General features: G+C 59.2%; 3 protein-coding genes across 4 annotated transcripts in view; 1 reads left to right on the top strand and 2 right to left on the bottom strand.

The window, feature by feature from the left end:
• Nucleotides 1-24,863, bottom strand: part of ABRAXAS2 (abraxas 2, BRISC complex subunit) — a 943,775-nt gene that overhangs the window by 218,851 nt on the left and 700,061 nt on the right. The window lies entirely within an intron of this gene.
• The window catches only part of FAM53B (family with sequence similarity 53 member B), a 255,921-nt gene that overhangs the window by 129,004 nt on the left and 102,054 nt on the right, over nt 1-24,863 (top strand). The gene's annotated exons all lie outside the window — the stretch shown is intronic.
• Nucleotides 15-24,863, bottom strand: part of LHPP (phospholysine phosphohistidine inorganic pyrophosphate phosphatase) — a 661,086-nt gene continuing 636,237 nt past the window's right edge. For both annotated transcript variants that reach the window (XM_050803794.1, XM_050803795.1), the window contains one exon: nt 15-797. In XM_050803794.1, coding sequence (XP_050659751.1) covers nt 701-797 — 97 coding nt within the window. In that variant the 3' untranslated portion in view covers nt 15-700. The remainder of the gene's footprint in view (nt 798-24,863) is intronic.

Here is a 24,863-nt window from a genome sequence, read left to right as displayed (position 1 = left end):
CCCCAGTCAAAGGCTGCTGGTCAAGGCGGAGTTTATTGAACTGTTAGTTTCCTCCTGCACACACCAGGCATGACACCTTTAAGTCTGTCCAGCAATGGCTCCAGAAAGTACCCTGTGTGCCTTGGGCGCAGAGGCTGCAGTTCTTGCTGTGTGGCACGGGAGCCTTCACAGTTCCCTCAAGGAGCTGCCCCTGGTCTTTGCAAAGGTGCCTGGGAGGACAGGAAAAGCAGCGGGCTGGCATTGTTTCGGGGGTGGGGTGGTGGGCAGTGTGCCTAGGCAGTCGCAGGAGGCTGACTTGGTTCTGGGCTGCAAGATCTGTGCATAGGAGGCCCCTGGGTTTCTTCCAGGCTCTTCACTGAAATGCAAAGAGTCTGAAGAGGAGGCAGCGGGGCCGGTGCCTCTGAATCTGGTTAGGTGGAGTTTCCCGCATTTAAAGGACCAGGTGCGCATGGTGGGTGAGTGAGTTCTGGGGTTTGGGAGATTCCCAGAGGCCTGACAGGTCTGTCCCACCCTCCTGGACTTCACTACAGTGAGCTGAAGTCAGGGCCCAGGCAGGGGAGCAGGCCACCCAGGCAGGGAACAAATGCCTGCCCGTGCAGCAGGGCAGAGGGCAGGGCTGTCAGGGCCTTGGGTGGTCTGGGCACTGGGGTGGGTGGAGGAGAGGCAGGGGTGGAGGAAGCAGGGCTCTCCCAGGAGGCTGTCACTTGTCCGTGTGCTGCAGCAGCAGGTCCACCGCCTCTGCGAGGTTGTCCACGTACCCATCAGCCTTCACTTCCGGATGGTGCTCGTCACTGGGCCTGGAGAGGATGGCCGGAGGTTAGTAGGTGCCCCCACGTTGACCACTCTGCAGCCACACCCGCCCTCGCAGCATCTAGCACGGGCCTGGCCTTAGCTTGAGGAAACCTCCAGGTCCCGCCAGGCAGCCTGGCCCGTGGCCACTGGCCATCCCCCTCCTCCCCGTGCCCTACTCAGGCACACTGTGCCCTCAACCTGGACACCTCCCCAAACCTGTCTCCCACTGCTCAGCCTTGTGGTGCAGTGACAGCCAGCCCAGCTCCCTCTGAGCCTCCAGCACAGGCATCTCACCTTGGATGGTGGGGACATGAACGTACCCTGCTCTGGGCTCCCCAGGGGCTCACCCCACACGCCTGGCCTGGCCTAGTGGCCCATGGGGGGAGCCTAGTACATGTGCACTGTGGGGACAGCTGGGGGTAGAGACCCGGAGCTCCTGCCTGCCCTAACGCTGGGGGCCCCCGTGTCAGTGACAGCACATGCCTTCTGGTTGGTGCCCTCTGAGGCCACGCCCACCCAACAGAGGAGGCACCGGGCTCCTGGATAAGCTGCTTTCTGGCTGGGATTCTGGGGGCAGGAACCTCCCAAAGCCTTCAACCATTCCCCAGGCATCTCCCGAGGTCTCACTGGATGCTGAGGACACAGGAATGAGGCCATGAGACAGTGCAGAGGCCTCCGGGCCCTCCCTGCCAGTAGACTTTCTGGAAGGGGCTGTGGGCTGAGTCCTGAAGGCAGGCAGGGGCTGTGGGTAGACACATGGGTGGGAGAGGAGAGCCCCAGGCGCAGACATCCCAGAGTCTTTTTTTTTTTTTTTTTGGGGGACCAAGTGTCACTCTGTTGCCCAGGCTGGAGTACAATGGTGCGATCTTGGCTCACTGCAACCACTGTCTCCTGGGTTCAAGCGATTCTCCTGCCTCAGCTCGTGAGTAGCTGAGACTACAGGCACCTGCCACCATGCCCGGCTAACTTTTGCATTTTTTTAGTAGAGATGGGGTTTCGCCATGTTGGCCAGGCTGGTCTCCAACTCCTGACCTCAAGTGATTTGCCCGCCTCAGCCTCCCAAAGTGCTGGAATTACAGTAGTGAGCCACCTTGCCCGGCCCACATCCCAGAGTCTTGACAGTCATCTGAGGAAGTGGCACCTCATCCTAGGGGGCTGTGGGCAGCCTGGAGGGCTGTGAGCCAGAAGGCCCCTCCCCACAGCCTTGCACCCACAGAGGCGCTGCTGGAGCTTGGCAGGAAGTGGGGACCAGCCCATCTGCAAACCTACCACTGCCAAGGGACGTGTTGCTCGGATCACCCCACGGCCTGGCCTAAGCTCCCCGAGAAGCAGGGAAACCGCAGCCTCCCGGCAGCAGCACCCCCACTTTGGAAGCTGCCACCCTGGTCTAAGAGGAAGTGCTTGAAGTTGGTTCTCACATCTAAAAGCCGTGTTGTCCCTTTCAAAGGGTTTGGTTTCTGCAAAGGGCTTTCTTTACCCTAAAATGACTGTCATGGGTGGGGCACTTTTTCTTTTAAGGGTTCTCAGCCCAGTGGCCTGGAGGCTACCTCCTGGCCCTCAGGGACTGCTGAGGCTGTAGACCTGGACGGGGGCCACAGGGGCAGTCTCTGGGAGGGGATGGCAGTGTGGGCTCCCCTGTGACTGGGAGGGTGTACCTTTTGGCTCTTGTCCAGGTCCCAAGGACAGAACCCTGTCCCCCAAGCCCCTCCAGTGCCCCCACTTTCTCGCCCACCCGCTTGTATGGGGCTACGGCTGCTTCCCCTCCTGCACAGTCTCCAAGCACAGCACTCAGGAGCCTCACATCCCTCTCCCTTCCATCCTCCAAGGAAGAAATGGTCACCCCCATTTTGAACAGGTGAGGAAACAGCTCAGAAAGGTTCAGAGACTTGCTGAAGGTCACACAGCAGGGAGAGCAGAGCTGGGATCTGAGTTCTACTCCCAGCCCATGTTCTTTCGAGAGCTTCCACCACTGCTGGACATTCCTGCCCCTTCCAGCAAAGGGTGGTTGACAGCACCCGCTCCAAGCAGGGGCACCTACAGACGCCAGTACCAGTGGGGATCACTTGGCTGGCCCTCCCAAGTGTGGCCACTCTGCTGCTCCTGAATGAGCACACACCAAAGTACGAGCCTGGGGGACCAGGCAAGGGGACGAGTGTGCAGCGCCCTCACCCGCGCCCGCTCCATCACCCACACCCGCCCCGTCAGCGCCCTCACCCATGCCCGCCCCGTCAGTGCCCTCACCCGCGCCCGCTCCATCACCCACACCTGCCCTGTCAGCGCCCTCACCCGCGTCCGCCCCATCAGTGCCCTCACCCGCGCCCGCTCCATCACCCTCACCCACCCTGTCAGCGCCCTCACCCGCGCCCGCCCCGTCAGCGCCGTCACCCGCGCCCGCCCCATCAGCGCCCTCACCCGCGCCCGCTCCATCACCCTCACCCACCCTGTCAGTGCCCTCACCCGCGCCCACCCCGTCAGCGCCGTCACCCGCGCCCGCCCCGCCTCGTCAGCGCCCTCACCCACGCCCACCCCATCAGTGCCCTCACCCGCACCCGCTCCATCACCGGCGCCCGGCCCGTCAGCGCCCTCACCCACGCCCACCCCATCAGTGCCCTCACCCGCACCCGCTCCATCACTGGCGCCCGGCCCGTCAGCGCCCTCACCCACGCCCACCCCATCAGTGCCCTCACCCGCACCCGCTCCATCACTGGCGCCCGGCCCGTCAGCGCCCTCACCCATGCCCACCCCATCAGTGCCCTCACCCGCACCCGCTCCATCACTGGCGCCCGGCCCGTCAGCGCCCTCACCCGCACCCTCACCTGCACCCGCTCCATTAGCAACCCCAGCAAGAACAACCCAGGTCAGTGTCGGGGCTTTAGAGGCCCCTTGTCTTGTGTGGGTCATTCTGTGATGGCACACAGGGTGTCCACGATCTAGGAGAGGGGCATTGAAGCGTGTGTGATCCTGTCAGTGCTGGAATAGGGACTCGGCACCGCCACGAGGCCTTCTATGGTATGGGTCACGTTGGAAAACTGCGTGTGGATATCCACTTGCGACCCTGCAGTTCCACTCCTAAGTATGTACACAGCAGAAGTGCATCCTCACAGTCACCAAAGGCACATTCTAGAATGTTCTACACAGCTTTAGTTGCAATAGCAAAAGTCAAACACTGGACAAATGCCCGCCGGGGGAGGATGGGAAAACAGACAGTGGCAGAATCGCACACTGGAATACTCCACAATGACTCAAACTGGGATGAGCTCCCGCCACGGCAATGGGGGTGAGTCCCTGACCTAAAGAGCAACCGAGGCCAGGCTCGAGGAATACACACAGCAGGACTGACTGACAGAGAGCTCCAGAGCTGGCAAAGGCAGACTAGAGACAGAGGGTGGGATGGCGGCTTCCCAACGGAAAGGTGAATAGGAGTGCCGGCAATGTTCTAGATCTTACCTGGGTGGGGCTAACATCCTATTCTTCACTTTTAGAGCACTTTACTGGTGTTATACCTCAAAAATTTAAAAAGCCGCATATGGGCCAGACGTGGTAGCTCACACCTGTCATCCTAGCACTTTGGGAGGCTAAGGCAGGAGGATTGCTTGAGCCCAGGAGGTGGAGAGCAGCCTAGGCAACATGGTGAAACCCCATCTCTACAAAAAAAAAAGAAAATACAAAAATCAGCCAGGCGTAGTGGCGGGTGCCTGCAGTTCCAGCTACTTGGGAGGCTGAGGTGGGAGGATCGCCTGAGCCTGGGAGCTGGAGGCTGTGGTGAGCCGTGATCACACTGCTGCACTCCAGCCTGGGTGACAGATGAGGCCCTGTCTCAGAAAGAAAGAAAAGCCATATGTGATGCTCACAGATGCTATTGTACAGGCCAGAGGGCCAAATCCCACCTGCGGCCTGTTTTTATATTTTTAAAGGGGTGTAAAAAGAAGAGAATAATATGCAACAGGGACCAAATGGAAGCTGGCAGAGCCTGAAGCGGTAACAGTTCGGCCCCTACAGGAAAGGCCGGACCCCTGGGCTGGGCTGTCCACCGTCCCCCGGGTCTCTGGACAGGCCCTCCTGGGAGCAAGTTCTTGCTCTTGGGAAGCGAGTGCTTCCACTCAAGTGCCCCGCTGCTGCAGGAGACGCGGCTGCTCTGGGCTCGGCAGGGCTGGCCCCGTCTTCCCGGGGCTGCCAGCCACGCCTGGCTCCAGGCTGTGCAGACACACCCTGTCCTGGTACAGAATGAAGGGTGGGCAGGGATCCAAGGTCCCCTCGAGGCTGCTGATGCTCCCCTGCTTACTTAGATCCCTCTTGGAGGACAGACGTCATGAGGGGAAGAGGCTTCTCTCAGCAGCTCTACCTCTGAGACTGCTGGCCCTGGCCAAGGGCACGGCCAGCTGGGTGGGCAGGTGGGCGGGAGGGGCCCTCCGAGCGAGACAGAGACAGAACCAGATGGCTGGCTGCATCAGTAAATTAGCCCCCTGCCAAACAGCTTTCTGCCTCAGTTTCCTCATTTGGCCATGAGGATAAACCTGGCTCCACCCCCTACCAGCCACGTGGCCTCAGGCAACTTCCTTAAGCCCCTGTGCCTTGGTGTCCCTGCCTCTAGACCGAGGTCATAATAGCATGTGCCACAGTCTCCCGTGAGGAGGGCAGGAACCGATACTTGTGGCACGGACAGGTTGGTTGGTGCAGGTGTGGGTGCTGTTGTGGCTAAAACTGAAAACTCAGCAGTCCTGTCCAGGAAATGCACCATGGGCTAGGGCTGGGCTGGTCAGGGAGGTGGAGCGTGACCGGCCTTGAGCCTTCCCCTGGGCACACAGGCTGGTGAGGGGGCAGATAGGCAGGCGGACGGACATAGGCTACGTGGGGTACAGGGAGGACAGGGTGAGTGGAGAGGAAGCCCAGCACAGGCACTGGAGGGGGAGGGTCAGGAAGGCTCCAAGCAGCACCCTAGGGGGCATCCCAACAGCCTGGAGTCCCAGCAGACCTGGCACTAGGGAGGGTGCCTGCGGGAAGGGCCAGCAGACTTGCTCCTGTGCTGCAGCTCTGCCCCCTCTTGCCCTCTGCACCTGCGGCGCTGCTACTGCCTGGTCTCACCTCTGCCTGGCCTGTGTGCATGGCCCCAGATCAGCGCTGCTGGGCTGCTCTCAGCTCCCACTAGGGTCTGAGGACATGAGCTCCAAAGCACTGCTCGCCACCGCCATGTGTGCACCCAGACCACACTTACGAGGAGTCGGGGGCTGAGGCCGCGGCCCAGGTCTGCCGTCCTCTCTGGTCCTGCAGCCCGTTCCCATCTGATTCCCAGCTTTTCTCCCGTCCGATTCCCAGCTTTTCTCCCGTCCGATTCCCAGCTTTTCTCCCGTCCGATTCCCAGCTTTTCTCTCGCAACAGTGAGAGGTTTGGGCTCCTTGCTGCCCAAAGCGGGACAAAAATTCTCCCAGCAAACACCGCCCATAAGTCACCATCCAAGCCCCGGGTGAGCGGCCCCCAGGACCTCCCTCCTTGGACACCTACCCCAGGTGCCCTGGGGCCACGCTTACTGTCCAGGCAAAAGAAACAAGCCCCTAGAGGGAACAAGAGTTCTCCCCATAGAAGATGACGCTTTGTAACGAGAATCCGGCCAGCCCCACTCTACACACGTACCTAGCCGAATGGCGTCCGTGGCTAATTATGTTTAATTACATATCATTTAAATTCAAGAATCCACTAAAAGAAAGGATTGCATTAGCACCCGGCTGGTGTTTGCCCACACACAGCGGAAATCGTGGACTTTTATGTCTTAATTACGTGACGCTGCTGTGGGCTGTGTCTCCCGGGGAGCTGGGGTAGGCAGGAGGGGACCTGTTCCTGGCCTGGTGGCCCCAAGCCCCTGAAGCACCTCTGCTTTGTCCAATGGCCTGGGCAGGAGGGGTCCCTGACCCATGCTGGCCAGTGCTCTGTGACCTGTGGACCTCAGAGATGTCACGGTACAAAAGCTGAACCAAGAAACCCAGCAAAGGTGCGTCCTTGGCAGTGGGGACAGAGCGGAGGGGGTGAAGCAGAAGGGGCCGCAGACCATCCTGCCCTGAATGGCCCTGCTGGGACAGAGCCGGAGGAGGAGGAAGAGACAGAGGGACACGGCCACACACGGAGGGAGGGGACAGGCACGGGACACAGGAACAGAGACAGAGCACCAAGTGTGGGGCAGGGGCCTGCAACAGACAGGGAGGGGCTGGGGCTGCCCCCATGGTTCTGTGTCCTGGCCACGTGGGCCTGCATAAGCCCCTCTGCCCTTCCCTGGCCTACAGGCCTGGCTGAGGGCTCCCTGTGGGGGTCACAGCACTGCTCCTCCCCCTGCCCCAGGCCCAGCCCAGGCCCCCAGACAGCTGAGCACCCTGCTCTGTCCCCAACAAACTGCATGACCCAGGGCCGGTCTCTTCACCTGCCTGAGCCTCGGTTTCCTCATCTGTAAGGTGGCATAGGGCCTGGCTCTGGGGGCCACTCTGAGATGAAACAGATGAAACAAGGCAAGACTGAACACAAAGCTGGCGTTTCCCCTGCACCTGAGGACCCTGCAGCTCACGCTGGCGCTGGCCCCTGCACCCTCCCACCTCCACCCTCTGCCCTCCAGGGTTCACAGTCCAGTTCCACACTCAGTTGTCAGCACTGCTGGGAAAGAAAGAAAAGGGCCTGGAGTCTGAGGGCATTGATGAGAGAGGGAGCAGGGCAGGGATGCTTCCGGAAACAGGAACGTTAAGGCCAAGCACTGCTCCCATCCATCGTCCTTGCTGCTGTCCTCCTGAGAATGGCGTGGAGACACCAGGCCTTTGCAGGGCGGCCTCCTCGCTAAGCCAGAGTGCCCGGTCCTCGGGGCCTGGCTGGGAGGTGGAAGCAGCGAGAGATTTCCCCAGGCACCTGCAGGGCCGCCGTGGGTTCTCTCCTCTCCTGGGTGCAGCCTCCCTCGGGCTGCATTTGGGTGTCTCTGGCTGAGGACCTGCTTCTGGTGTGGGGTGGCCCTCCAGGTACCTCCCCCATCCTTGCGCAGCAGCCTGCAGGGTGGGTCCTGCTGCCCGGGTTGTGGAGGTGGAAGCGGAGGCATATGGCTGGGAGGCGTGTGGGCCGCAGGACCAGGAGGCCGGCCTGGAGAGAGCATGGCTTCCACCGGGCCCCACAGAGTGACCTGGGCCCCTGGGGACAGGAGGTCTTCTGCCAAAGCCTACTCCCTTCCCTTTCCCCTTTCCCCTCCACTGTCTTCTCCACCCAACCTGGCCCCTCTCCTCTCTTGCAGCCAGAGTAGCTTCCCCAAAAGCTCACGCACCTGCTTCCTGCCTCCCCTGTGTAAACTGCTGTGGCTCCCTACTGCCCACATCATAGCCTGGTTCCTCAGCATGGCACATGAGTCCATCCTGACTGGGCCCCACCCGCGGACCTCCCTCCCCACGCCAGCCACTCAGTGCCTGGGCTGCTGCTCTTCAGACATCCCAGCTCTCCCTGCCATTGCCCATGCCAGGCCCTGGAATGCTCTCGAAACCTGCTCTACCTGCAAACTCCTACTCATGCTTTAAGACCCCACTCACTTGTCCCCATCTCCCACTCTAAGCTCCTTCCACAGGGCGAGTTGCTGTCTCTTCTGAGCATGCAGAATGCGCCCCCCGCCCACTCCATGCCATCACAGCTGGGGGCTGCTCTGCCACTTCACCTGCAGGTGCCAGTGTTGACTTTGCTTCCTGGAGGGAGAGGCCAGGTTTCCTGCCCTCGGTGGTCCTCCCACAGGCCTGACCCAGAGCAGGCACCCAGGAAGTGCCCACCAAATGAATGAACAAAGGCCCCAGCTGGGCAGGCCAGCGCCTGTCATCCCAGTGATTCCTCCCGCTCATGCCCTGTCAGCCGAATGCAGGGAATGGGTGAGTGACAGGCAGAAAACAAGGCGGTTCTGTGCCTGTCGCCGGCCAGCTTCACAGGGACAGTCTTTGTACCAGTCGAAGGAAAATGGTGGCCGGGCCACAGCAAAAGAGCCCGGTGAGGGCAGTCTCCCTGCCACCTCCTCCGGGGCACACGCAGGCCAGCACCGCCTCCTGGGGAACGATGACCAAGGGGAGACAGGTGCGGCCTCTCCCGGAGGGGCTCTTGAGGGACCTGCGCTGCCCAGGGCTCCCAGTGGGTGGCCCACCCACCTCCACCTTCTCACCCTGCAGGGGCAGGGTGAGGCAGAGGCTCTCACGCCTGGAGGCCGCAATAGCTGCCCCTGGGGAGGGGCAGGCATCTCTGTCCCCATTTGCTTTGGAAAGGCAGTGGCTGGGAGCCAGGTGCTGGGAGCGACTGCCCCGTGAATTCAGGGATCCGGGCACTAGCATCAGAGGGTGACGCCAGTTCGGCTGTGCTGACAGACTTGCAGGACAAGGACGGAGGGTGATTCATGAGGTGGAAGTACTGAGGCCAAGCAAGGGGCATCCTTCCATCAGAACCCCAGGAGCCCAAGACCCCCGGAGGCCTGGGGGGTTCTTTCTAGAAGGGTGTTCACCAGAGCCTGGCCCTGGCAAGTGCCTGGAGGATGCGGCTGGGAGACCTGCCTCCCCCTGGACACCCACAGCTTCTCTGAAGGCTGATTATCAGATGGTCTACACTGGCACGTCACGGACACTAGGCCTGTGCCACGGGGTTCCCTGCTGTTCACGTGCTGGCCCAGCACGGCCACCCTCAGGACAGCAGCTTGCTGGGGCCCAGTGAGGTGGGCAGGAGGCCCAGAACATCCCACATCCAGTCCAGACCATGACCTGGCCTGAGCTGGGCTCCTGGCAGGTGCCCGAGGGTCGGTGGCCTCCTCATGGGATGGTCGGGTGGCGGGGTGGAGATGGCCGCAGATCTCAGGCAGGCGGCCCTGAGCCCTCTGTGCCCTGGGTTCTGGAAGTGGGTCGGGGGATGACATGCCCAGACCCATGTACCTCTGGGAAGGTGCCATGTCCTGCTGCTTACAAAGAAACCCGAGCAGGAGCTCCTTCCCACGGAGCCTGTGCATCCAGCCAAGGCCTCCCAAGCCCCTCTTCTCCCAGGGCCTGGGGGTCAAGAGGCACACAAAGGACTCTGACCTGGTCCCTGCCTGCAAAGAGCTCACATGGCACCCGAGCCCAGCACTCCAGCCCCAGGCCTGGGCCTTAGCAGGTGCCTGGTGGACACAGGTTCCAGCCTCAGCTACCTGTTCTCACTCAGGGATTGCTCAGCCCTCAGGCCTGTGTCCCCTTAGGCCAGCTCTGCCCACAGGCCTGGGGACTGCTGTGAGTCAACCTGGAGCCCCGGAGCCCAGCCTGGGGACCCTCCAGCCCAGGGCACCTCCTGCCATTGAAGTTAGCTGCGTCCTGGCAGGAAGGGTGGCCTGGAGGGACCGGAGGGTCCAGGGCCACATACCAGCCCTGAGGCGAGGGCCGCAGGGCGGCTCCCAGCCTGGAGACCTGCCCTCCCCTTGCCCAACCGGCTCACACATACAGCAGCTTCTTGGGCTGCTTTAAAGCCACTTGGCAGAAAATAAAATCCAAAGAAAAACTCAGGCCTGGAGGAGTCCTCGTCCTGGGCCTCTCTGGGTCCCTCACCTCTCTGGCCAGGAGCAGGGATGGGGACACACTTCCCCTGGCTGGGACCTCCCTTGGAGGTGCCAAGCTCCCTTTCCCACTGGCCCAGCTGAGAGCAGGAGCAGCGGCCTGGTCAGGTGCCGATCCCCCATCCGTTTGGCCATCTGCTCTTCCGTAACGAGGAGGGGTGGAGACGGAGGAGGTGACCCCTCCCCGAGCCCCTCCACATGGAATCCGTGCGTGAATGAGAAAGCTGTGCACCCTGTTCGGGCCTGCCCAGCCCAAACCACCAACGTCCGCCTTCCTTCCACCTGGGGTGAACCAGACACCCACAGGGCTGGGCACAAGGGCACTGCAGGTATCCAGCGAGGCTGCGGCCCCCAGGCGGCACTGTGTACAAAGACAGCCAGGGCAATGGTGAGGAGCCTGGATTCCCCAACTGTGTCCTGCCCCGGCCTGGCCCCAGGCCCAGTACCCCTCCCAGGGACTGCAGCTGGCCACACCCCACCCTGCTCCGTCACTCCCTGTCCAGGAGGCCTGACAACGGTGTCTCAGAGCTAAGAGTGAGGTGGGGTCCTGTGCCCCCAACCAAGAGAGACACCTTCCCTGGGTGCACATGTGTGGGTGGGTGCAACCCAGAGATAGGAAAGGGGCACGACCTTGGACCCCTACAGTCTCCTGGTGGTCTGGCCCCCATCTGGATGTGTGAAGAGCTGAGGTGGGGCAGGGCTGGGCTAACTGAACCCCAATTTTATTCCATTGGGGGGCAGGGCTGGGCTAACTGAACCCCCTTTCCTTCCGGTGGGTGGTACCCAGGGCCCAGAGCCTGCCCCGGCTGACCTGTCCTCTAGCCAGTAAGGACAAACTCTCTCCTTGCAGAAGGAGGCACTCACTGAGCCAGTCCCCTGGGACTCTGAGCCCTAGTGGGTAAACCGAGGCACAGGACGGGACTTGCCCAAGGTCTCACACATCCCCAGGAGCCACAGACTCACTGGAAATAGGCCTGCCTGCTGCCCACAACCCAGAGCTCTGCACCAGCCAGTGGGCAGGCCCCGGGATGCAGGCGAGGCTCCTCTAGCTAGCAGATGTGTGGCCTCCAGGACATCAGCGATACCACAGTCGGCCCACGCCTCTGCAGTGAGCCAGCTGCGGGTGGCATTTCCGTGTGCTCTGCACAGCGCACTGTGGGGTGCGCACCATGATCCGCTTCTCTGAGATGAGGAGAAGGAAGGGCCATGCCCAGAGTCACAGCCAGAAGCAGCAGAGCTGGGGTTTAAACCCGGTTCATCTCCCTCCCACAACAATCGAAATCTGGGCTCACGTCAGCGAATCTTCCCTGGGCACACGGGGCATAGCCTGCATCTGGGCGTCTCTGGTGGGCTGGTTGACTCTGGCTAGACCCGGAGGCCTGTAAGCAGGGGCCTTCCCTCCCACCCAGCTCCCCCGGATGGAGCCGGGGCACTAAGAAGAGGCAGTGCAGCGGGGGGCGAGGCACAGCATATGTGGAGGCAGACGGGAGCTGGAGAAGAGGAACGGTGCGTGCTGGGAGTGCACGCGGGGCCTGGTAGCCCACCGCCTCCCCTTGGCCGGTGCTCTGCGTGGGGCCACCCAGATGACTGTGTTCCTTGGGATCTGCAGCCTGATGGTCAACAGGACCTGGGGGGCCAGGCCTGAGGCAAGGGCATGTGCCAGGCAGGCAGAGAGCAGTGGGGCTGGCGGGGAAGGGCTTTTGCCGTGAACCTTGGCACCCACCAGTCTCTGTCCACAGGGAGGAAACGGGACTTATTTACAGCTGGGTTTAGCCAGGTGGCACCTTGTCAACCAGAACCGACACCATGGCGCCAGCTATTTCCTGCGTGGTTCTCACTGCCCCACTGACTTCAGGCACCGCAGCGGCTGAGAACAGAGGTGGGACGCACTGAGAGGGACTGGTGGTGATGCTTGGCTGCCCACCAGCTGGTTGGTGGTCTCCAGAGACTCCCTCACGTGGCAAATGCAGTCCCTTGAACTCCGGACCCTGGCTGGAGTGTGCGGCAAGTGCTCACCCGCCTGTCTCAGGCCCTCACCCAATTCACGTACATAGGGCCCCCAGTCAAGCGCACATAGAACTTTTCAAAACTAGGAGCTGGAAATCTGGCTTCTTGAGAAAATGTGAACGATCCCACAATATGGGCTGACAAACCATGGGCAGCAGAGAGTGCTGCACAGGGTGACATGGCAGCTGCTCCCTTGAAAGGGGCAAGGTGGGCCCAGCCTGCCACACTCCCGCCATTCTCTGTCTCCCTGTTCCCACACCAGGCAGCCGTCACTCTAGTGCACTTCCCCCTGCCCCTGTGGGTGTCTCTGAATCTGCTGCCCTGCCCTAAAGCTTTAGCTCCCTGGGCCTCATTCCCCAAGAACAAGTCACCTCCTCCAGGAAGTCTTCCCTGAAGCCTTCCTCCCTCCAACCCTCGCCTCCTCAGTTAGGTGCCCACTCTGCACTCCACGGCAACTGTGTGGACCCCATCACAGCACCCATCAATCTGCTACAATGGTTTGGTTACCTGTGTGCTGCCCCCTCCACACTGAGATCCCTGAGATCAGGGACATTCTGTTAGTGGCCTCACGGCCTTGGATCCTAGTGAGCACAGGAGCAGTCGGCCAACTGCCTGAGCGGACAAGCAGGCAGCCTCCTTCCTCCCGACCACTGGGGACTGTAGGTGATTGCCCGGCACTGGCTTCCTGTGAGCCCTGGCCCTCCTAGAAATCTGGGCTGGGGGACAGTCCCTCCCCATGAGTGGAGGAGTGATGGGCAGACGGGCAGGCCCCTGGGGCTCAGGGCCTTGGCGCCCTGGCCTGAGCTCACCCTCCTGGTCCTCCCTAGAGTCCAGCTCCAGCATGAGGGGCCACATGCACTTCACCTCCTCAGGGGAGGCCCCACTGCGTGAGACCCCGGGCACCCAGGTTCAGCACCCAGCTATAGAGAATATCGTTCTGGAGACCAGCTGCCCTGGCTGGAACACCCTCTCCCCACATCCACACTGAGGGGTGTGGGCATGCTGGCCACTCCACCTAGGCCAGCACGCAGATTGGGCCAGCCCTGTTTCTGGCCAGTAAAGCTGAGCCCTAAGAGGCAAGCCCCTCACCCTGCCCCGGCCGCCTGCAGCCCTCTGTGCCTTTGGTGAAGCAGGCACCAGTGGCCCAGGACAGGGGCCTAGGAAGAGCCGCAGACGCCAGTGATGGAAATGAAAGCTCTTGAAGCCGGGACTGCGCCAAACCAGCAACCCGGGATCCTGGAGGTCTGACGGGAGACCCATCACCGCGAGGGGCCTCACTACCAACAAGGCCAGACCCTGTCTCCCGGACGTGGCCCACAAGGGGGCCCTGGAGCTGGCCACTGCTTACCCACCAGCTGCCCCCCATCTCCGCTCCCCAGCACTCATGTCCTCGACTGCCCCTGCCTCACTTGGCGCCTTTCTCTGCCACCTCCTCTGCCTGGACACCCTCTCACCTCCCTCACTCCGCCAGCCCCAACTCAGAGATCCCTGCCCCGTGGTCTCCAGGACCTATCCTACCCCCCAAATACATGCATGATCAATGAATGAAGACCTGGAAGGTGTCTGGGACGCAGGTCTGGGGGATCCAGTTGGGACCTTCTAGAACGGGAGCTGACGGTGCCATGGGAAGAGCAACCCGCGTGGGCAGCTCTGTCCACAGAGCATGACACCCAGTTCAAGGCGACGGCGCAGACACAGCTCCAGGCACTCCAAATCAGGCCCCAGGCAGGGGCCAGCACATTCCCCAGGATGCCCACAGCACGTCCCCACAGCAAAAGTGGCTTCACTTTTTCTCCTTGTTTATAGAAAGCTTTGAGAGCCAGGCCTCCCTAATTCCAACAACAGGACGGACTGGGGCCTCCCACAGCCAGGCTGAGGAACCGAGAGGGGAGCGGGCAGGGCTGGTGGCTGCCTGGCAGGGAGTGCGGAACCCCTGGCTGCTCCACCTGCAAGCCCGGAGGCGGGGCTGGCAGAGGGGGCCTAGGTTTTGGCCATGGGAAGGGCTGGCCCTGAGCTCTGTGTGACCTTGGGCAAATGGCCACTCAGAGCCTCCCTTCTCTCATCCCGAAAGTGGGGCTGAAGAGAGCCCCTCCTGGGGCTACGGTGGAGATTCACCGAGATGGTGCAGGTGGTGGGCATGGCAGGCGCTCGCCTGGGTGGATGGGTGGACAGGTGGATGGGGATGGACAAGTGGACGCCTGGAAGAATGATGGATGCACAGGGATGGACAGGAGGATGGATGGCTGGGGACGGATGGGTGGATGGGAGGGTGGGTGGGATGAGTGGATGGATGAGTGGACAGATGGACGACGAATGAATGGATGGACAGATGGATGGACGGATGGATGGATGGGAATGGACAGAGAAGGGTGGACGGCAGGCACTGCATCAGGGTAGATGGATGGGGGATGGATGGATGGGGATGGACAGGTGGATGGACAGATGGATGGACGGAGATGGATGGACAAAGATGGATGGATGGGGATGGACAGAGAATGGTAGCTGGCAGGTGCTGCATCAGGGTGGATGGGTGGACGAATGGACAGGGACGGACGGGGGATGGATGGATGGGGATCAACAGATGGACGGATGGATGGACAGAGATGGATAGACGGGGATGGACAGAGAAGGGCGGACAGCAGGCACTGCATCAGGGTGGACGAATGGACAGGAATGGACAGGGGGATGGATGGATGGGGATGGATAGGTGCATGGGTAGACAGATGGACGGGTGGATGGCAGGAACTGCATCGGGGTGGACAGGTGGACAGGGATGGATGGATGGATGGACAGACAGATGGGTGGATGGACCGTTCACAGTAGATCCTCGTGCTGGCCCTGGGCTCATGGGAACTCATGCTGACGTGACTGTCTGGAGAGCAGGCCCCGCCTCAGGAGACGGCGGGGAGGTCCGATGCCCAAACACCTCAAGGGGGCTTCCCCATGGGGTTCTCAATAGAACCTCAAGGCCGCGCCCAGCCAGGCCACCGGGCTCACGGTGCCACACTCCTGCCCCGCAGTGACCAAGCAGGCCCTGGACAGCTGACTCCCAGACCCTGCAGAGGCACCTGTGTGACTGTGCCTGGGGACCAGGGCAAGGGGCCACCCTGGACTCCCCGAGACAGAGAAGTGGAAGCCCCTGTGGGTGCTGACCCAGCCTGTGACCCCTCCAGGCTGATGGGACGCTCCTGTCATAACATCACTCCTGGCAGTGCCAGTCACCGAGTCCTCCCACTGGGGACCTGGTGAGGGGCTGTCATGCTTCCGCTCACTTGGTTTTCACAGCAGCTGGGGAGGTAGGTGCCACAGCCGCATCTTACTGCTGACCAAACAGAGGCTCAGAGCCGGGGCTGGGAGGCCTGGATGCCTCGCCGCCATGTGCTTGGAGATGCTTGCAGCCTGGTCCAGGGCCCACCAGGAGCCGGGGCCTGGGCTAGCAGGTGCCCGGCAGGGCTCACCTAAACGGCTCGCCTTGGCAGAGGGACAGGCCTGGGCGAAGGGCCTCAGAGCAGAGCAGCCTCTTGCAGCTGTTCATAATATTTTGATAAAAACACGTTAAGCACCTGGTGTGTGTTTAGATTAAAAAGACCTGACTCCACCCCTCCCAGCGTGCACTCCAACGGCCAGATCCCCCCAGGTCTGCATGCACCCCCCACCCAGGGGCACAGGCGGGGCCCACGCTGGGCTCACGGCAGGGCACTCACTCTGGGCCGCCTCAGAAGTGTCACCCCACCTCCCCTTCTTTTCAGGCCAAACCACATGGGGGCAGGGAGGCCCCATGTCTAACCCAGTGGCCCAGGAGAAAGCAGGGGTGCAGAGAGGTGGCACCAGTCCTCCCCCAGTGCTCAGGGTGCCCTTGCGGGTCCTAGGGGTGCTGGAGCCACTCAGCCCCACTATTTCAGAGCCTAGTGTCATCTCCACTGCCACTCACAGACCTGAGTGCTGGGCTGGGGGATCTTTCTGACAGGTGGCAGTGACACTGATGGGGACTTGCTATCCTGGGTGGTGACACCAATATTCGGCCCAGTAGGCAAAGAAACTGAAGCGGAAGGCCAGGCGAGGGGCCTGCCTGGAGCGCTACGCCACTGTGTAGGCAGGGCCCCCCAGAGGCGCAAGACTCATAGGATCCATGTCGATATATGAAAGGGAGTTTACTAGGGAGAACTGGCTCACACGGTCACAAGGCGGGTCCCACGATAGACCGTATGCACGCTGGGGAAGACAGAAGCTGGTAGCAGCTAAGTCCGAGTCCAAAATCCTCAAGAGCAGGGAAGCCGACACTGCCCGAGAGCTCCAGCTAAAACACTGGTACAAGTCCCAGAGTCCAAAGGTCAAAGAACCTGGAGTCTGATGTCCAAGAGCAGGAAGCACCCAGCACGGGAGACAGATGAAAGCCAGAGGACCCAGCAAACAGTCTTCCCACCTTCCTCCACCTGCTTTGTTCCAGTCATGTGGGCAGCCGACGAGATGGCGCCCACCACACTGAGGGTGGGTCTCCCTCTCCCGGTCCACCGACACAAACGTCAGTCTCCTCTGGCAACACCCTCACAGACACACTTTACCAGCCAGAAACAATACTTTACCAGCCATCCAGACATCCTTCAATCCAATCAAGTTGACACCTCACATTCACCATCATGGTGGCACGGCACGGCTCACACCTGCAGCCTCTGTCCTGGCCCATTTGCTTGGGAAACAGGTCTCTTAAGGACAGGCCTCCCCACCCGCCCACCCAACTTCATGGTGCCCCCCTGCTCACAGGCCAGGCTGCCCCTCCCCGGGTGCTGTTTAGGGTCCCACGTGTAGGGCTCTTGTTCCAAGAAAAGCGCGGCCCCAACTTAGAGATGCGGCTGTGCTACCTCCATGGCTCTCCAAGGCTTCACACGGGACTTCCTATGCGTGTCGGCCCACTCTGCGTGTGTTCCACCTAAAAGGGACTCGTGCAGGCCCTTCAGCAAGGAAATGACACCGCTCCACGCCTACCTGAATGGCCAGCGTGGAGAGGTCCAGTCACACCGTGTGCTGCAGAAGACATGGTGTTATGGGAACTCACGCGAGGCTGGCGGGAGCGCAATATGGTGCACCAGACCCTGTGGGGAAATGTTTGGCGAGAATCTCCCACACTAAACACATAAATGCCGCGGGACCCGGCAGCCTCGCTCCTGAGTCACATACGTGAAATGAGGCTATGTCCACCAAGAGCCGTGGACAGGCATGTTCTGATCAGCTCTGTTCATAAGGACCCCAAGCCAGAAACAGCCCGTATCCAGCAACAGTGAAATGACAAATACATCGTGGTCCAGCCTCGTGATGAAACATCACCCACGGATGCCGTAGGACGGAGTCTGGCTGCACAGAACAACACGCATGAAATGAACGAGTGGGTGTACATGTGTAGGAGCCCATTCACCTCAAGTTTACCATCAGGCAGAAGAGGGGGGTGAAGGCACGGGCTGGCTCCCTCTGGAGAAGAGTGTTGACTGGGTGGAGGGGGGCTTGGTGTTGGAGGTACTCATCTTCATCTGGGTGCGGGGACAGTGATGTGTACAGATTCATCAGCCACACGCTTCAGATTCACGCACTTCGCTGTATGCACGTTAAGCCTCAAAGAGTTATCTTTACTTTTTCTTTTTAAGTGTCCCAGGTAGCCTAGAAGGGCACACAGTTATATTTGTACTGGGACAGATCCAGAGGAAGTTTGCAGGGTGGCTCAGAAACCACAGTAAGAAAGGAGATATCTACACCAGAGGCCTGGGAATTTGAGTGAAAAAACTTAGCTTTGAGTTCCCTGGCAGCCAAAGCAAAGAAGTAATCCCTGTAGGTTAACACAGAAGCAGGTAACTGTTTAGGAGTGACAACCTTCCCAGCAGCACAGGCCAGGGCGTGAGGGATGCGAATGGCCTTCTATGGCAGCCAAGGCTCCAGCACAGGCTCTCTGGGGGCTCAGAAGCCATGCTTCCCACATGAGCAGACCCCTGGCCATCTCCGATGGATGCAAACTCTTGAGGTCCCTGCTGTGTGGTGCCACAGGGGACAGCCAGGTTCTGAGGCCAGACTGCAGTCCCTCCTCCTACCCCTGGCAGCCTGCTGGGTGCCCTCCTCGTGTCCCCAACCAGGTCGCAGGGGGTGGGGAAGAACAGAGCTGGGGCTGCTCCCTCTCCAGTGCTCACCCCCCAACCCCGCCCAGCATCCCCATGCAGAAGTCACTCCAAAGGCCAGTGTGATGGCAGAGGGGACCAGAGGCTGTCACCTGGGGAGGAGTCATTCCATCAGAGAGAGGCAGGCCCAGCCTCATTAAATGACATGGTGTACTAGTCTGTTTTCATGCTGCTAAAAAAGACATACTTGAGACTGGGTAACGCATAAAAGAAAGAGGTTTAGTGGACTCACAACTCCACATGGCTGGGGAGGCCTCACAATCATGGTAGAAGACAAAGGAAAAGCAAAGGGGCTGGGTGCAGTGGCTCACGCCTGTAATCCCAGCACTTTGGGAAGCTGAGGCAGGTGGATCACTTGAGATCAGGCATTCAAGACCAGCCTGGACAACATGGTGAAACCCCCTCTCTAATAAAAAATACAAAAATTAGCTGGGTGTGGTGGTGCATGCCTGTATTCCAAGCTACTTGGGAGGCTGAGGCAGGAGAAATGCTTGAACCTGGGAGGCAGAGGTTGCAGTGAGCAGAGATCACGCCACTGCACTACAGTCTGGGCAACAGAGTGAGACTCTGTCTAAAGCAAAAAAACAAAACAAAAAAAAGAGCAAAGGGACATCTTACGTGGTGGTGGGCAACAGAGCTTGCGCAGGGGAACTCCCATTTATAAAACCATCAGATCTCATGAGACTTACTCACTATCACGAGAACAGCATGGGCAGGACCTGCCCCCATGATTCAACTACCTCTCACCAGGTCCCTCCCATGATATGTGGGAATTCTGGGAGCTACAATTCAAGATGAGATTTGGGTGCGGACACAGCCAAACCATATCGCATGGTAAACAAAACATTTTGTTTATTTATTTTAGAGACAGGGTCTTGCTCTGTCACCCACGCTAGAGTGCAGTGGTGATCACAGCTCACTGCTGCCTTGAATTTCTGGGCTCAAGTGGTCCTCCCACCTCAGCCTCCTGAGTAGCTGGGACCACAGGTGCACACCACCACAGCCACTCCACAACTCCACGCCCAGCTGATATATATATATATATTTTTTTGTAGAGATGAGGTCTTGCTATGTTGCCCAAGCTAGTCTCAAACTCCTGGCCTCAAGTGATCCTCCTGTCTTGGCCTCCCAAAGTGCTGGGATTACAGGCATGAGCCACCACACTGATGGAATGAAATATTTTAATGCCAGTTCTGCACACTCATATGCCCTGTGGTGAGGGTCCTGGGTGATGGCCCAGCACATGCTAACCATCACTGGAGTCCAGCCCTGCAGGAGTGGGGAGAACGGAGAACAGGAAACGGCATCCGGCCCACTCGTGACCTCTCGGGATGTCAGCTTCCATCAGCTCCCACCCATCACTGGGCTCCAGCAGGAACTCCCCATGTGCCCAGGGAGGTGACTGTACCCCCTGGGGTGCACGGGACCCTGGTGCAGAGGGCCTGGCTGTAGCATTTCCAGCACAGGCTCCAGACTATGCTCCAGATCCAAATCCCACTCTGAACAGGTGGCTCCCTTTGGAGGCGCATCAGTGTGAGGACCAACTAGGCACCACGTAGGAAGCACTGGCTGGTGATGGGCTCCTGGCTGGTGATGCGGCAGGGCTTGTATGTGCTCGCACACCCGCTCTCCACCGCGATCTCCCTCCCCAGAGGTGCCGGCTGGCGGCGCTTCTGCCGGGGGCGATCCGAATGTTGCTGTTAACTCCACAAGGAGATCGTGCTCTTCAACCCCCCTCCTGGAAGCCTTTCCCAGATACTCAGCTCTAAAGAGACCCCACCCACAGCCTGGCACGTGGAAAGTTTTCCATAAAGTCTCACTAATACAATTAATTGTCAATTAAAAATACATTTGTTTTTAACTTAAAAGTTTACTGAATTTGGCCTGGCACGGTGGCTCACACCTGTAATCTCAGCACGTTGGGAGGCAAATGTGGGTGGATCACCTGAGGTCAGTTCTAGACCAGCCTGGCCAACATGGTGAAACCCCATCTCTACTAAAAATACACACAGTAGCCAGGCGTGGTGGCAGGCGCCGGTAATCCCAGCTACTCATGAGGCTGAGGCAGGAGAATCGCTTGAATGTGGGAGGCAGAGGTTGCAGTGAGCTGAGATCACGCCACTGCACTCCAGCCTGGGTGACGGAGTGAGATTCAGTCTCAAATTTAAAAAATAAATAAATAAAAGTTTACTGAATTGAAGGGAAAAAGCTATAGGAATTGCAGAGATATTTACAACAGAAAAGGAGACGTTTGACTCTGGGGAGTAGTTAAGGCCAGGAGAGTTTATCTGCTCTGTAAAATATTATGCAGCCATGAACAATGAGCAGGGTGAGAAAGAGAAGACAAGACTTACATGTGCACGTGCCCATAGCTACAGAAGGGGGCTGGCAGGAAACTGGAGGAAATGAACAACTGTGTAAACATGCACTTTTTTCTTTTAAGTTCCTTTGGCTACAGTGATGCTGTCTTTTTTTCTTTTCTTTTTTTCTTTTCTTTTTTTCTTTTCTTTTCTTTTCTTTTTGAGATGGAGTCTCACTCTGTTGCCCAGGCTGGAGTGCAATGGCATGATCTCAGCTCACTACAACCTCTGCCTCCTAGGTTCAAGCGATTCTCTTGCCTCAGCCTCCTGAGTAGCTGGGATTACAGGCGCACGCCACCACGCCCTGCTAGCTTCTGTATTTTTTAGTAGAGACAGGGTTTCCCCAGGTTGACCAGGCTGGTGTCGAACTCCTGACCTCAAGTGATCCGCCTGCCTCAACCTCCCAAAGTGCTGGGATTACAGGTGTGAGCCACCATGTCTGGCGATGCTGTCTTAATAATGTGCATAACAAGAGCAAAGTCTCTAGTTTGGTCATGGTGCCATTCCACAGAGGTACTGAGGATGCCGAAAGGTCAAGGGCATTCTGCAGCCCAGCCAGACGCGGCAAGGGCCTGGTGCTCAATAGCTGTGAGAGGGAAAATCCAGGCCAGCCCTGGCCCTGGGGCCAAATACCCAAGCAGGGCAGGCATGGCAAATGCCACCTGCTCCACAGACCATATCAGTAAATTATGGAGTAAGGGACAGCTTCCGTCAGCCGAGGGAGCCCCTGGAGCCAGTGAAACCTCCCGCGTCAAACACACATGACCTGGAGACTGCCCAAGGCTGGTCCTCGCTCCAGCCCCTCTCCTCAGCCATGGCCACTGGGGATGTCATGTTTGGATCTGCCACTCTCTGGATAGAGTGCCCTGGGGGTCTGCCCAGCAGGTCCATGGTGGTGCCTCACTCGGGGCCACTTGGGGAAGACCTCATGTCACACCCCCAAGAGGAAGACATGGGAGTAAAGTTTGGGTCATGCAGCCAGCATGCGGGGGCTGGGACACGGACCCCCGTGTGACTCTAATGCTGGAAACAACTGCAGGGAAAGAAGAGTGCTCCCCCAACCTGAGAGCTGGAGGGCCTTTAGGGTGCAACCCTTCACATCTCAGGTGTGGAAACTGAGGCCTGGGAGGGGCAGATGCTCACCCAAGACGGCCAGGGAGGCTGTACCTAAGAGGATAAGAGTCCGTGTCCCTCCTGAGAGCGCAACCTGGCTCTGGGCAGACAGCGTTACCTGCCTGCCACCCACGGGCTGCAGGACCCGAACAGAAAGAGGCACTCTCGGCTGGCTTCCCAGGACGCTCTCTCCTGTCTGGACTTGCAATCCAGGGGACGGGGCAGGGGGCATGTGCTGTCTTCATCAGTTCCTCCACACAGATGGGGAGACTGAGGCATAGCACAGGGACCTGGAGCAGACCAGTGGGGAGGGCAGCACCCTCCCCCTGTATTTACCTAGCAACTTGCACCCGGTTCCCCGAAACGCTGACTGAGGCCACCTCATTAATCATAGCTGCAACATCGTCACCTCATAAATTGTCAAAGCGGCCCAGTGAGGGTCCATTCATTCTGGCCGCCGGGACGCCAGCCTGCCCGGGGCGGTGCACCCCACACTGGGCCAACTGTGCCCACAGGGACCCCATCCAAGTTGCCCAGGCTCCTGGCGGGCTGCCGCGCCCTGGACGATTCCTAGACGGAATCTTGTTTTCTTCAGTTTTCCTCTCCAGGCCAGGGAGACAAGCCGCCCTCCAGGGCACTCTGTCAACACTGCTTTGCTTTTCCTCAGACCCTGGTCCTGTCCCACCATTTACTGGGAAGCCATAAACCAAGTAAGACAGCCATGGGGCCTCTGGGAAGGCCTGGAGGCAGCTCCACAGCTCCCACCTCCTGGGCACCAGCCATGGCCATGGTGATGGTTGAGGCTCAGTGGTCCTTAGGAGGGTGCCAGAGAGAAGGGGAAACTGAGGACTGGAAGGGAAATCGGGAACTTGGCAGCAATGTAGGCTCAAGATTCTGGGGCCAGGGCTTTTCCCAAGTTCGGGGAATGCCCCAGTGACTCATTTTCCCCACCAGTGACTCATTTTCCCCACCAGTGACCTTAGGGTCTCACCATGAAAGCTCAAACCTGACCCTTAGGTCCACTGTGCTTTAAGGGCTTGGGTATGCTGCAATTCAAGAGCTGACAGGGCCAGCCTGGGGCTGGGTGAGCGAGGGTAATGGGACCTCCCTCTTTGGGGTGCTGAGAGGGTTGAGGATCCATCAGACCCAGGTGCCATCTACCAGGTTTTGCCTTCCTGGTGAGAGATGCGGTACACAGAGCCTGGCATATGCAGGAGGCCACCCTGCACTGTCCCTCACCTAGTCACATGCCAGACCACACTGTGCCAGCAAATGGGGCTTTACATTGCAGTTTACCGTCCCATAGGGCTTGCCTCCTCTTATTGTTCCCCAAGCCCAAGATTTGATTTCCTAACTAATTTTACTTGCTTATTTGTTCATATAAACTTGAGCGCTGACTTGTCTAGGGTGTGTTACAAGGTGGGGAGAAGGAGGGAGGAGAGCAGATCAACCTGTTGACATCTTAATTGTTCCTAAACAAAGTTCTTCACCACCAGACAGAGTCTAATTTGCTCCTCAGAGCCCTCAGAACCAGGAAGTGTTGCTAGTTCCATTGTCAGAGACCCAAGATCAGAGAGAAGATGAGAACGTTTCTCAAATGTGGCTGCTCTCTGGAGTCAGCTGTGGAGCTTAGAACAATTACTCCTACCTGGTATCAGAAGTTGGGATGCAGCTAAAGCAGGATTCAGAGGGAAATTCATAGTACCAAATGCTTGTTAGAAGAGAGGAAAGGTCTGAAACTGATCATTGAAGCATTGATCATTCCCATCTTAAGGAAGTAGAAGAGGAGCAAAATAAACCCAAAGCAAGCAGAGGAAGGAGTAACAGAGACATGGGCACAGTGCCAGCCACCTGCTATGTGGCCTTGGGCAAGTCCCTTTTCTGGGCCTCAGTGCCCACAATGACTTTGTCCTAAACCTGATGTTCTCTACCTGCGTGGCCTGGAACCCCAGACTTCCAGAGAAAGCAGAAGTCAGGGGGACAGCCCAGGGGTAGGTGTCAGGCTGCCTCATCCTCAGGAGCCTGCTCTACACTGTCCATGGTGGGGGAGATGGTGGGGGTGGGGGGTGATATGGACTCTGTCCTCTAGCGCCAGGCCTGCACCTGTGGAAGAGCCCGACTGCCCCAGCTCTGCCCTACCTTCAGGGGTACCCCAGCTTTTGTCTTTTCTCCGAGGCCCTCTCCCTCACTGGCAGCTCAGGCCATGCCGGCTGGAGCCACACACACGCCACTGGTCAGGTGCAGGGAGTCTTCCCCCCTTGCCTCGCCCCCGCTTTCATTAACAAGACTGACCCCGAAGCAGCAGTTAACACCCACCCGCTGTGCCCCCTCCCCCTGGCTTATTTCCTGCACACTCCACCCCGCTCAGAGGACCGCTCTGCACTCCCCACACAGAGACTTGAGGAAACAGGAATTCCTCAGGTTTGAGTCTGGTGGAAACTTCACAAAGGAATGATGCTCTCAGGCCCCAGGATGGGCGAGACCGCTTCTGTCTGGGACAGAGATCCTGTTTCCTGGGAAGGAGGCCTGTTGCAGTGTTTACCAATGACACAGTCCCATCCCTTGAGTTACAAGGCACAGCCAGATGGATACAAAGCCATCCTGTCCTTCCAAGTGTGCACTCGAATTATCTGGTCTTTGTTTTGTGGACAGAGAAGCAGGCTCAGGAAGGGGACGTGGCTTCCCTTGGTGGCAGAGCAGGCAGGCAGGTGGCAGCGCTGGGGCTGCAGCCCACCGTGTCTCCTCTGGCAGGGGCTCAGCTGAGCCTTGTTGGTGCCTCCGTGGGACAGGTAGGTGCACTGTGTGGGTGGGGAGAGCCCTGGGCAGACAGGACCAACGCAGTCCCCTTCACCTGGAGCTCCTGGGCTAGAAGTGACA

The sequence above is a fragment of the Macaca thibetana genome, chromosome 9 (assembly GCF_024542745.1).
Source record: "Macaca thibetana thibetana isolate TM-01 chromosome 9, ASM2454274v1, whole genome shotgun sequence".
Classification (NCBI taxonomy): Eukaryota; Metazoa; Chordata; class Mammalia; order Primates; family Cercopithecidae; genus Macaca; species Macaca thibetana.
The sequence above is the reverse complement of the archived record's forward strand: the minus strand, read 5'-3'. Positions and strand labels throughout refer to the sequence as shown.